Source organism: Eleutherodactylus coqui, chromosome 12 (assembly GCF_035609145.1).
Source record: "Eleutherodactylus coqui strain aEleCoq1 chromosome 12, aEleCoq1.hap1, whole genome shotgun sequence".
In the NCBI taxonomy this organism is placed as follows: domain Eukaryota; kingdom Metazoa; phylum Chordata; class Amphibia; order Anura; family Eleutherodactylidae; genus Eleutherodactylus; species Eleutherodactylus coqui.
The window spans coordinates 85,816,117-85,830,174 of NC_089848.1; the positions used below are offsets into that span (position 1 = coordinate 85,816,117).

At 43.3% G+C, this 14,058-nt stretch overlaps 1 protein-coding gene across 2 annotated transcripts in view; it reads right to left on the reverse strand.

The window, feature by feature from the left end:
- Positions 1-1,352: 1,352 nt before the first annotated feature.
- The window catches only part of UMAD1 (UBAP1-MVB12-associated (UMA) domain containing 1), a 38,415-nt gene continuing 25,709 nt past the window's right edge, over positions 1,353-14,058 (reverse strand). Inside the window, exons 3-4 of one of the 2 annotated variants that reach the window (XM_066584652.1) lie at positions 9,303-9,374; positions 1,353-2,061 (exon numbers count right to left, since the gene is read on the reverse strand). In XM_066584652.1, the coding sequence (XP_066440749.1) occupies positions 1,804-2,061; positions 9,303-9,374 (330 nt within the window). In that variant the 3' untranslated portion in view covers positions 1,353-1,803. Of the gene's footprint in view, positions 2,062-9,302; positions 9,380-14,058 lie in introns of both variants that reach the window. The other variant, XM_066584651.1, reaches the window with a different exon arrangement.

Sequence of the window (14,058 nt, forward strand, 5' to 3'; positions counted from 1 at the left end):
ACCCAAATCCCCGCGCTCCGGTGACTTCTTACTTACCTTGCGAAGATGGCCGCCGGGATCTTCACCCTCGGTGGACCGCAGGTCTTCTGTGCGTTCCATTGCCGATTCCAGCCTCCTGATTGGCTGGAATCGGCACACGTGACGGGGCGGAGCTACGAGGAGCCGCTCTCTGGCACGAGGGGCCCCATTCAGAAGGGAGAAGACCGGACTGCGCAAGCGCGTCTAATCGGGCGATTAGACGCTGAAATTAGACGGCACCATGGAGACGAGGACGCTAGCAATGGAACAGGTAAGTGAATAACTTCTGTATGGCTCATAATTAATGCACGATGTACATTACAAAGTGCATTAATATGGCCATACAGAAGTGCTGAACCCCACTTGCTTTCGCGGGACAACCCCTTTAATTGTTGTCATCGTCTTACACAGCCCCCTATATTTGTATACTTTATTTCTTACATATTAGCACTAGAGATGAGAAAACGTACTCGTTTAGGGCGATTTTGCAATCGAGCATCGCTTTTTTCGAGTAACTGACTACTCGGGCGAAAAGATACGGGGGGCGCGTGTGTGTGTGGGGGGGGGGGGGGAAAGAGCTCCCCACTGCTATCCCCCGCTCCACCATGCCACCCCCCGAATCTTTTCGCCTGAGTAGTCAGTTACTCGAAAAAAGCGATGCTCGATTGCGAAATCGCCCTAAACGAGTACGTTCGCACATCTCTAATTAGCACCTTTGAGTATACATACAGATTACCAACATGTTCAATGTGTGGGTGACATCCACACATCCGCTGAGTAAAAAGCAGACTTTGAAATACGTCTGGCAAATCCGACGCGTGCGCTATCGTTATTAGCACGTATGACCGTTACACTATTTGTCATATATCATCATCTACTCTTTTTTGCCTGCAAGATTTGAACTAAGAGTCCCGGCAATATACGGGCGATGAGCGATACCCATTATTTCTGGAGGTGCGGACAATGTAATGAACAACATCATGGCGCTAGCCTCCATTACGATGAGTGAGAGAATTTAAATCCCGCTGCGCCAGGGAGGACTTTGATACAGGGGTGCCGTCTGCTATATCTCAGTACACCTGGCGCCGTATACACCTGATGTAAGAATGCTATTACCTGTATTGGTGTGGCGAGTTCCGGTATCCGGCGTGGTCTATTTTACGGACTCATCCCCATCCGTCCATTTACTCTGGTCACACGTGGGAATAAGCATTTATAGGACTTACACGATGGGCTGATTATTGCTGTATACAATTCAGTTATTTTATACCCTTAGAACAGTGATATTTAAAGAAGAGGAACATTTGGATATATTTTTGATGTGTTTTATGTTGATGGGTATTTTTTATTTTATATTGCATTTTAGTACATATGTAATATATAGTAATTTTAGTTTTGGGCCAGAGAAGCATATTATCACGACGGCCCCATACTGCGCAATTCTTGTGGATACAATTTTATTTATTCTATATTTTAGTGCAATAAAACCTTGCGATATATTTTAGCCCGTATTTTACTAAACGGGGCAATTTGAGATCCAAAAATTTGTTCGTAGTCCTGTAGTGTTAATAACAAAAAAAAAAATCTCTCCTCATCGGTGAAGAAGTGGCTTGTTCGTGAATGAAAAGGATGGCTGGTGGGTCAGCTCACACAGTGACAGTGCTACTAGGATGGTGGCCGCTAGTGGGCGGTCACACATCGCTAACGGCGGCGGTGGCAGACGTGATGAGAACTGATCACACATATAAAGTGCCTGAACAGATGAGAAGAGTCGCAGCGGAGGACTCAGAGTCCGCACAGCACAGAGTTCTCAAGGGTGAAGTCATAATGGAATCTGGCAAAAGTCTCATCCAGACTGTATACGGGGACCGGCTCCGGAAGCTCCTGGCAGATGTTCTGTACCTCCTGGACATGGGGCGCCAGGATGAAGGGGATGTCGTTCAGCAAATCGGCCATGGCTGGGTTGCCTTCTGAAAGCTGACTGGCCACCTTGGCAGGACCTGAGTTATTGCTGTTCACCTGGGTGAAATTTCCTGGTGGCAACTAAGAAAAACAAAAAGTAGAGGCAGATGAGAAACATAGAGGAGCGCCAACTGCGTGGAGTGATGGCAATAGAGGCAAACTGATAGAGAAGAAGCCACATCTATAGTAGGTGCCCTACTGAAGAAAACCAAGCTTTAATATTTCAGATCATCTATTAATTATCTAATAGATCCCAACTTGTATCGCTCTTCTATCTCTATCGCTCATATCTATCTTAACGGTCCTGCTCGCAAGTGAGACGATAAGCCAACAAAAAAGCATTGGCTCATTCGTTGGCGGATCACCGATGCCTTCACATGGCTCTATTGTCAGGCGAACGAGCGTTCTCAGAAGCGCTTGGGCCTGATAATTGACATGCATGGTAAAAGGACTGTAACTCTCTTTAATCTCGTATCCCTCTCCTATCAATCTGATCTCTCTCATACAAGGGGAAGTACCCAAAAGAACTAGGAATCTTCTTCTGGTGGAACGCTTCTGAGGCGGTATAGCGGCCAACGTTGTTAGGGCTAATGCCCATAGACCAAGTACCATAGACATGCTGTAGTAATCGATTCTCCCCTGCCCACAAGCGGAAGTCAACTGCGATTTTCTGCTTGTGTGGGAGAATCACAGCATGTTCTAATTTGTGTGGAAAACCGCACGGAAAGCTTCCATTGCAGTCAATGGAAGCTGTTCATCCCGCGATACTTCCGCTGTGAGCACAGTGGAAGTATCGCGTCACCCCCAGCGCTGGCGCGTCATGTGCTGCACTGCGCATGCGCACCGGCAGAGACTCTCGCTGCGGATTGGGAGAGGGGAGTATAGGGTGTCTGTGGGCGCCGGGTCTGATTCCACTGCGAAATGTCGCAGGTGGAATCCGATCCGGCCGTGGGCATGAGGCCTTAAGTTGTGTTGGGCTCAGGAGATTTTTTTTTTTCAATGAGTAAGGCCCCCTGCACACGGGCGGAAATTCCGCGGTGGGATTTCCCACAAAATTTCCACCTGTGGAAGTTGCCATAGGATTGCCGGCTCTGGTCTGTGCATGTGCCGTCACATCAAAGAACCAGAGCCGCGGGAGCAGGCGAGTGCCGCGCTGGTCTCTGCAGGGGCTCGGGTCCCACTGCGAGAATTCTCGCAGCCGGATCCGACCCGGCCGTCTGCAGGCGGCCTTATTCAGTTTTTTGGCTATTTTGTGATGACTGATACATAAGAACAAAGAATGAACAATGTTCATTTGTCTCGTTGATGCGAGAGGGACATTCCACTGAGAATTTGTAACACCACCAGGTCAAACAGTCAACCAAAGTTTTTATTGAAAGTTTTGAAATGGTTGTGTCACAACGTACGGAGAAAATGTCCTGATTTCTGGCTGGTCCTTCATCACGATAACGCACCTGCCCACATAGTACCGAGCATTAACGGGAATCTGTCACCAACTTCTAGTCCTATGAGCTAATCTTATGGGCTGAAAGTAGGTGACCTGCTGAGTTCGGGAATGTAAGTGCTATACTTACCTTCCCCATCTTTTTCCCGGTGTCACCGCTGAAAGCCACTGCTCAAAGCATTAAGCGGTGCGCTAAGTAGCCCGCCCGTTCTAACTTTATAATGGACAGACTAGTCAGCAGCGCAGCTCAATGCGCTGAGCGGCATCTTCTAAAGCTGACACCAAACGAACGACAGGGAAGGGAAGTATAGCACTTACATCCTCGGACTCAGCGGGTCACCTACTTTCAGCCCCTAAGTCTCTATAAGCAATCTTTGACACCCTTGCCTCACCCTCCGCACTCACCCAATCTTTCTCTGTGCAAGCTTTTTATTATTTGCTTGGGTTAAAAGAAACCCCGAAGAAAAATGTTTTTTTCTTATGTTGAAGAGGTGAAGCACAAGTACGAAAAGACATCAAGAACAACGGGTTTAAGAAAATGCTTTGATCAGTGGAAAAAATGTTTGGACAAATGTATTGCTTCATATAGAGAGAACTTTGAAGGAGATTGAAGTTTCAAAATGTACAAATAAAGACATTATTTTTAATACAGGAATTCCTATGTTTCGCAAATTTAGTTCAACTCTGTTATGTAGGAGAGATCTCTCTCTCCCCCTCTCTCCCTCATATAGGGTGGGCCATGAAAAAGTGTGAAAAGTACTGCTAGCGGCCCCAATGAAGGCAATGGGCTGCCGACAACTCCTGCAGTGATTTTCCGGGAATGGCTTTAACTATAAGCCCTTCCCTGAAAATCATCCCTAGCTGCAGTAAAAAAATATATACTCACCTGTCCGCCGCTGCCAGGGCTCAGGCGTGTGTAGCCGCTTGTTCCCCCTGCACTTCTCTGAAGTTCTTTCATCAGGCATGGATTTAAAATCCAAGCCTGCTGAAAGAGCTGTATCTGATTAGCTGAGCGCTCAGCCAATCACAGGCAGTGATCAGCCATTCAATGAATGACAGCTGAGCACTACCTGTGATTGGTCAAAGCGCTCAGCCAATCACAGGCAGCGCTCAGCCATTCATTGAATTCAATGGCAGAACAGATTAATGGCATTTCAATTCATTTCAGTGAGGAAAATGTATTTGCCATATGAGTGTTTTGGGTTAAGAACTCTGTCATGGAACAAATTAAACTCTTAACCCAAGGCACTACTGTATAAATCTTTCTTCTATCTATGTCTTGCATATCTATCTCAAATCTTTCTTCTCTCCTTTTTCCCTCATATCTATCTAATATATCTCTCTCCTGTGTCTCTCGCTCATGGCCATCTATCCAGGATCTCTCGGCGGTCACCTCTACGCTCCATGGTACATGCTGAAGTGCCAGCGCTTGAACATCAGATCTGCTTGCGGAGGAAGTCCAGTGCTAGATATTGGGTAGATCCCTGGTAATGTGGCATGGGCTTTGATGCATGCCGCATTAGAAGGACTTACAAACTATTAAGCGATAGACTATCTGCATGTTAATGTAATAATAATCCTTATAATTCCACTTATGCACAATTGCCTTGAACAGCCATGAAGCAGAATCAGACTTCTAAAGAGAGCAGTGTTAGATTCCTATTCATGGCAACCGACGAAATTCCGTAAAAATGGAGGAAGCGGCAAGTGGAGATAAATGGATTTATTTTCTATGCATGAAAGAAAACTGTAAATATCACATCCACCAAGAATACACATAGGATCCTTGTGACCTGTGTGTAGTACTTAGATATTCACATAATTTGCATCATGTGACTGAAAGCTGTGCGGTAGAGAAATCATCTTCTATATAAAAATGCTAATTCTGTTTGTTTGTGTTGTCTACAAATCCACAGTTCTGGTCCAATTTGAGTGAAATTTTATGTGAGCATCCTTCAGTGCCAGGCGACGAATGCTGGGGAAATGAAAAAAAATCATTAGCTCACTGACTTTCCCTGTAATTTTTGTTGCCAATAGCAACCAATCACAGCTCACCTTTCATTTGTTATAGTACTGAGGTAAAATGAAAGCTGCGCTGTAATTGGTTGCTATTTCGTACACTGATGAGGTAAAATAAAAGCTGCGCTGTGATTGGTTGCTATTGGCACCACAGATTTTCTTTTGGACAGCTTTCATAACAGCGTGGTGCTGGGCTCATGTTTGTGGCCACTTTGTGTATTCCGGGACTGCTACTGCTAATTACTATAATACTGCTCATATGTACAAGAATATAACTACTATAATGCTGCCCCCTATGTACAAGAATATAACTACTATAATGCTGCCCCCTATGTACAAGAATATAACTACTATAATACTGCTCCTATGTACAAGAATATAACTACTATAATGCTGCCCCCTATGTACAAGAATATAACTACTATAATGCTGCCCCCTATGTACAAGAATATAACTACTATAATGCTGCCCCCTATGTACAAGAATATAACTACTATAATGCTGCCCCCTATGTACAAGAATATAACCACTATAATACTGCCCCCTATGTACAAGAATATAACTACTATAATGCTGCCCCCTATGTACAAGACTATAACCACTATAATACTGCCCCCTATGCACAAGAATATAACTACTATAATACTGCCTCCTATGTACAAGACTATAACCACTATAATACTGCCTCCTATGTACAAGACTATAACCACTATAATACTGCCCCTATGCACAAGAATATAACTACTATAATACTGCTCCCAGTGTACAAGAATATAACTACTATAATACTGCCCCCTATGTACCAGAATATAACTACTATAATACTGTCCCTATGTACAAGAATATAACTACTATAATACTGCCCACTGTACAAGAATATAACTACTATAATACTGTCCTCTGTACAAGAATATAACTACTATAATACTGCCCCCTATGTACAAGAATATAACTACCATAATACTGCCCCCTATGTACAAGAATATAACTACCATAATACTGCCTCCTATGTACAAGAATATAACTACCATAATACTGCCTCCTATGTACAAGAATATAACTACCATAATACTGCCTCCTATGTACAAGAATATACGTACTATATTACTGCCTCCTATGTACAAGAATATAACTACTATAATACTGCTCCTATGTACAAGAATATAACTACTATAATACTGCCCCCATGTACAAGAATATAACTACTATAATACTGCCCCCTATGTACAAGAATATAACTACTATAATACTGCCTCCTATGTACAAGAATATAACTACTATAATACTGCCCCTATGTACAAGAATATAACTACTATAATACTGCTCCTATGTACAAGAATATAACTACTAAAATACTGCCCCCTATGTACAAGAATATAACTACTATAATACTGCCTCCTATGTACAAGAATATAACTACTATAATACTGCCCCTATGTACAAGAATATAACTACTATAATACTGCTCCTATGTACAAGAATATAACTACTAAAATACTGCCCCCTATGTACAAGAATATAACTACTATAATACTGCCCCTATGTACTAGAACATAACTATTATATTACTGCCTCCTACGTACAAGAATATAACTACTATATTACTGCCCCGTGTGTACAAGAATATAACTACTATAATACTGCCCACTATATACAACAATATAACAACTATTATACTGCCTCCTATGTACAAGAATATAACGACTAGAGATGAGCGAGTATACTCGTCAAGGGCAATTGCTCAAGCGAGCATTGCCCTTAGCGAGTACCTGCCCGCTCGGGAGCAAAGATTCGGCTGCTGGCGGCAGGAGGGGAGCTGCGGGGAGGAACGGAGGGGGGATCTCTCACTCTCTCCCCTCCACTCCCCCCTGCTGACTGCCACAACTCACCTGTCACCCGCGCCGGCAGCCGAACCTTCTCTGCCGAGCGGGGAGATACTCGCTAAGGACAATGCTCGATCAAGCAATTGTCCTTAGCGAGTGTACTCGCTCATCTCTAATAACTACTATAATACTGTCTCCTATGTACAAGAATATAACTACTATAATACTTCCTTCTATATACAAGAATACAACGACTACAATACTGCCCCCTATGTACAAGAATATAACTACTAAATACTGCCCCCTATGTACAAGAATATAACTACTCTAATACTACACCTATGTGCACGAATATAACTACTATAACACTGCTCCCATGTACAAGCATATAATTGTAATATTGCTCCTATGTACAAGTTATATTCTTGTACATAGGAGGGCAGTGTTATAGCAGTTACATTCTCGAACATAGGGAGCAGTATTATAGTAGTTATATTCTTGTACATAGTGGGCAGTACTATAGTAGTTATATTTTTGTACATAGGAGCAGTATTATAGTAGTTATATTCTTGTACATAGGGGGCAGTATTATAGTAGTCATATTCTTGTACATAGGAGGCAGCATTATAGTAGTTATATTCTTGTACATAGGGAGCAGTATTATAGTCGTTATATTCTTGTACATAGGAGGCAGTATTATAGCAGTTATATTCTTGTACATAGAGGGCAGTATTATAGTAGTTATATTCTTGTAGATAGGAGCAGTGTTATAGTAGTTATATTCTTGTATATTGGGGGCAGTATTATAGTAGTTATATTCCTGTACATAGGAGGCAGTATTATAGTAGTTATATTCTTGTACATAGAGGGCAGTATTATAGTAGTTATATTCTTGTATATAGGAGGCAGTATTTATAGTAGTTATATTATTGTACATAGGGGACAGTATTATAGTAGTTATATTCTTGTACATAGGAGCAGTATTATAGTAGTTATATTCTTGTACATAGGAGCAGTATTATAGTAGTTATATTCTTGTACATAGGAGCAGTATTATAGTAGTTATATTCTTGTACACAGGGGGCAGTATTATAGTATATTCTTGTACATAGGGGGCAGTATTATAGTAGTTATATTCTTGTACATAGGGGGCAGTATTATAGTAGTTATATTCTTGTACATAGGGGGCAGTATTATAGTAGTTATATTTTTGTACATAAGCGCAGTATAACTACTATAAAATCAACAAAAATAGGTGTTGCAATATAGAAAATCCAGTCAGAACGAGCTTATTGGTGATATACACAGTTAATAAGAATACAGTGGTGATATCTGTCATCTTGGACCTCTGCTAATTTTCTGAACGTCTCTGTGCAGAACTGTGAGTGCAGCTCTTGAGAATAACACAAGATGTATAAGATACCGATGTAGCAGTTCTAACGCACCTCATGTTAGAGCTTCAGCAACAGCGTAGTGTAGCTATGCTATTTGCGTAGTGCGGTTGGGCAAACTAAGTTGCAGTGAGTGTGCCACTTAAATTGCGTACGAACATTTGCTGCACCAAACGAACACGTTTGATGCATCTTGTGTTCGTGTTAACAATGCTACATCTGTAAGTCATTGTTATGTATTTATAAAGTGACCTCACTTTTGTCTAGGTTATATTTGTGTATATACTCCAAATGACGGACAGACCCTTTAAATAGGTTTAAAAGGGAAATAAATCTGTTCATCGCTGAATTTGCTTGTTAGTGGGAAATAATTGTGTTATTGCAATACGCAGACTGCAGTGTATGTGTAATCACACCCGAACAAGAAAACTATGTAAAGCTTCTCGACATGAGAATTCCTTGACTCTTCCGTGCTCCAAGAAGCCCGGCGACGCCGCTCACTAGAAACTTGCACACTTCCATTATTCATTGACCTTTCTTGGATTCCAAAGCTTTTAATTCTGAAAGGCTTCGGGAACTTGGCTGCGAACCAAGGCCAAAAAGCATTGCTGGAGATCCTGAGTGCAAGCGCTGGTTCTACATTACCTGGTAAGGCAGATTGTAGGAGAGATCGCTCCCAGGAAATGGAGGGGTACTGTCTCTCCGCTCGGCAGGAGACTGTCCTGTACAAAACACAGAGGAATGTTATGTCACCCATATCTCTGGGAAAATGCTAAATCTGATACTCGCAGCCAAATACCTGTAATCTGGCAGGCTCAGAATTCTAGATTATTGGATGGCCACAGAAAAATCTATAATGCTTACCCGTAAGTGTAGAGAGCATCTTGGAAGATAAAATCTGCCCCCATCAGTAGATGTGAGAACACAGAGAATTGGACGCTGGATTAACCCTTTGCAATCCAATTTTGGATTCATAGTTTCCTAGGGAGCTTTCTCCTTATACCATTATACAATAGCACCATCTACTGGCTAGAGCCAGTACTGCGGTACGAGACATGCTGGAGAGGCCCCCGACAACAGAGCGGCTAATAATATACAGTAAGAATACATTGCCGGATGTCTTCCAACATCAGAGCTGTACAGCCTTCAATAAGAAGGTCTTCAGACATCAGACAGTGGATTAGAAAGGGTTAAAGAACTTTACAGTATTACAGATATATATATAGATGTTAAAGGCTATGGACACTTTTGCAATTTTTTTTTATTGATTTCCTTTTTTTTTTTTTTTAAGTGCGTGAAAAACCCGCATGAGAAAACGGTCATAAATCTGATGCAAATCTCGAGTTTTTATTTAAAAAACATCCTACACGCATTAGAGTCACAGTAAAAACGGTAAGTTTTTCACTATCCTACATCGGACTCGTCTGTGTGAATGCAGCCTTAAGGTGCATTTACACGGGACGACTATCGGGCAAGTGATGCCTGACACTTGTCCCTGTGTATCCGTGCTCCCGTGCTGTCGTACAAGAGCTAGCAGAGCAGGCTGGTTCACGGAGCGGCCTGCAGGGGGCGGGCCAATGCAGGAGATTTCTCTCCTCTCGCTCCCCTGCCCCCCTCCATTGAGATAACACAGCGGCCGCTCACTACTAAACGGCTGCTGTTTAAACTTAACGGTGAGCGATCAGCTGATTGGCCATTGTTTATGCAGCATAAAAGATCAGCGATTAAGCACATCGCTCATCTTTTAGTTTAAACTGCAGCTGTTCAGTAGTGAGCGGCCGCTGTGTTATCTCAATGGAGAGGGGTGGGGAAGCGAGAGGAGAGAAATCTCCTGCACTGCCCTGCTCCCCTGCTGGCCGCTCTGTGAGCGAGACAGCTCTGCTAGCTCCCATGTGACAACATGGGAGCGCGGACACAGGGACGAGTGTTGGGCATTGCTTGCCCAAGAGTCGTCCCATGTAAATGGACCTTTAGTGACAACAGCAGAGGGGTTTGAACACGGGGTATAAACTTCGTTGATACATGTTACCTTTTGTAGCACTCCCCGCTGTTAACATTGGGCAGAAATAAACCATAATGTACACCGGCTCACTCAGCCCTACTGACAGACTATGAGGTGTCACTGAGAAGGGATTGTAATATTTGCTGCTCCTCTTATAACTTCTGACAATGACAGGCTTAGTGGCCTTTTATATACAGTATATTCACATATATGCATTCCATAATAAGCTCTATCAATATCACTGACATTGGTTAAGCTGGTATTAGAGAACAGCACGAACCCTACACATACAATACAATGTAAACACTGACTTCTAGGTCATCCCGGTTCAGTAGGACTGTTCTGTATGTACAGAAACTGTTCTTATTGCTGTATGACCCCATATAATATATGTAGGAGCTGATAAATTGCACAATATAAGGCTACATTTTCCTAATATAGAGCTGCAAATCCTCTTTATACACATAGAGTTACATTAGAATTGCTTGGCTACATGCAGCCACCACTAGGGGGAGCTCCAGAGATTACTGTATACTATGTTATTATTGAGTTCAATGTACAACCAGTATGCAATAAGCTCCTCTTAGTGGTAGTCATTTACTATACTAATAGATTTTCGCCATTTGGACAACCCCTTCTATAAATGAGGACCCAATGATGATCAACTGCTTGCTGTGGGTGTGGCTACTAAAACAGACAATGGTTACTACGGCAGAAATGTAGAACTGTAGTATTACATGCATTCATTCGAAGGAAAGGTCCATTCTGGTCAGGCTGACTCCTCCAGAACACTGTCTAATAGATGGCTTCCTTTCTATGACATCCATACCCTCTAATTCAGCATATGAACAAGGAATGTCCTAATGCAGGGGATTTCTTTGTCAAAAAAACAGCCCTGACTGCTACACAGTTAAATTAAAGGGGTTGGCCAGTTGTGAACTATTTATGACTTACCCTTAAAATAGGTCATCAATAGTAGGACCCCAGGACCCCCACCAAACAACTGTCCGCCAAGGCTAGCACATGTGCACTGAAGGGGTTTCTGCAGGAAGCGAACAGCTCTGTCCCCACTGCAGTGGCCGGGCTTGGTATTACAGGCCAAATCCCCATTCATTTCAATGGGAACTTTGAGTTTAATACCAAGGCTAGCCAGTGCAGTGAGAACGGAGCTGTCTGCTTCCTGCAGAAACCAGCTCAGTGCACGAGTACATTAGTGTGGTGAACAGCTGATTAGCGGGGGTCTTGAGGGATGGACCCCCACCAATATACTATTGATAGCACAATGAAGAAGCGAACAGCACGCACTTAGAATATGATGCAAATAAATATTGAGATTTTATTGGAAATGCTCCTGTTGTATACAGTAGAGGTTGAGGCAATGTTTTGGGCCAGAGGAGATAGGGGCCGAAACCAAAAGTGTTAAAGTGACCTTTGGTTTTAGTCCCCATCTCCTCTGGCTTAATTAGGGAGTGCTATCACTTGTGTCTCCTGATCTACTACTGATGACCTGTCCTGAAGATCGACCATCAACGGTTTACAAGTGGACAACCCCTGGATTGCAGCGGCAGAGGAGGGGTAAGTACTGGTCTTTTTGTTATCTTAGCACAGCCGGTGGCGTAGGGGGAATCCGAATGGTCTATTGCAAACCAATGGGGTTTTAGCACTTTGTATTATGGCCGTGTGAGCGAGACCTTACACGGTAGGACTGTCAGGCGCTATAGCGCCTTACTGCCATCCAAAAGGCAATTGGTGTTTAGAGAATGGAGGCGGAGTGTCCCAAGATTCCTTTCAGCCGCCCACCTCCATTCACTGCAAACAGGCAGTCATTCACAGATGAGCGACTCCTGTTTACACGGGCTGACAGTCACTTGGCTTTTAGGTGAGTTAAAGACCAAGTGACTCCAACACGTTATCGATTTCTCAATAAGTACCCCGTCGGTGGTCACGTTTACACGGGAAGACTATCGCTTCCAGCGATTATGCAGGCGATGATCTCCCCGTGTTCAGCTACCTTGATGCCCCTTTAAGTACAACGTGACCGTAAAGTCCTTGGGTCTTGATGCTGAAGACAAAAAGTGGGTCTGCCTGGGATTATAGCGGATCTAAATCGGACAACTACTTCAAACTCTCCACCAAGAAACACAACATTCACATCCGAAAGTGGACAAATAAGCTGCAAATCATCAGAAATAGTTAATCGCCGGATCAGACGTCTCCTTAGAATTTGCTTCAGATTAAGCATATTTGTTTGCAATAAATGTTGATTAGCTGGGATTAGTCTATACTGTATCTGCCATACAGGTTATGGGATTAGTATAGGGGCTGGTCGCATTTGGCTGCTTCGTAACGGCAGGAGAGCGCTGCCCGTAGCAGCTGATTGGTCACCAGTTGGGTTGCTGGGAGCCTCGGTGATCAGCTGCTACGGGCAAAGGAAGTTGCGGATGATATGGATTACATTTCACCTGGAGACCATGTAAATATACAAGACGATTTTCGTTAATTTTTTATGTATTCATATAACAAACGTCAAACGATAAATGAAAATTTTTCATTCGGCGTTTGATCTTTCATTCAACGATTACCATTCAGATTGGCATGATTCAACGATTACCTGAATGAATCGATGACTAAAACCTCATCAGCTCAAAACAAAAGCAGTTTAAGCCCATTTGTCCATTGGATGACTGTCCCAGCAATGATCGTTCCTGTCCAGGAGGATCATCGCTTAGTGAATGGAGTCAGACTGGGCCGGGATCATTCTGCACCCCCCCCCCCTCCATTCACAGTAGACAGGCAGTCGTTCATAGATGGACAACTGCCTGTTTACACGAGGTGAAGAGGCAGAGCAACGCTGACTTTATGGTCTAAAGGCCTATTTAGACACAACGATTATAGCTCAAAAAATGTCTTTTGAGCGATAATTGTTGTGTCCATTTACAGTGCAAGGTGATCGCTCTAATGTTGAGCAATCACCTTGCGCTTCGAGTGGGGGATGCAGAAGACAAGCGGGGCCGCTTGTCTTCTGCATCCAGCTGTTCCCTGCTCGGAGCGCCCGGCTGTTATACAGCTGAGCACCACGAGCAGAGTATGAAGAACACAACTGGACCGCTCTGCTCTTCACACCCAGCCTGTGTTCAGGGAGCGGGATACAGCTGAAACGATGGTATCAGCTGTATCCCGCTGTGAATGCCTGATAAGGCTACTCGTCATCTTTCAGCATTCTGAAAGACAACAATGAGCGACGGCTTAACGAAAACTGCACGACGTCAGTGCAGTTACACACAACGATTATTGCTCAAAAGACAATTTTTGAGCAAATTTTGAGCAATAATCGTTGTGTCTAAATGGGCCTTAAGATCCGATCAGCGATTTAGCATTGATCGTTCTTTCACTGCATGC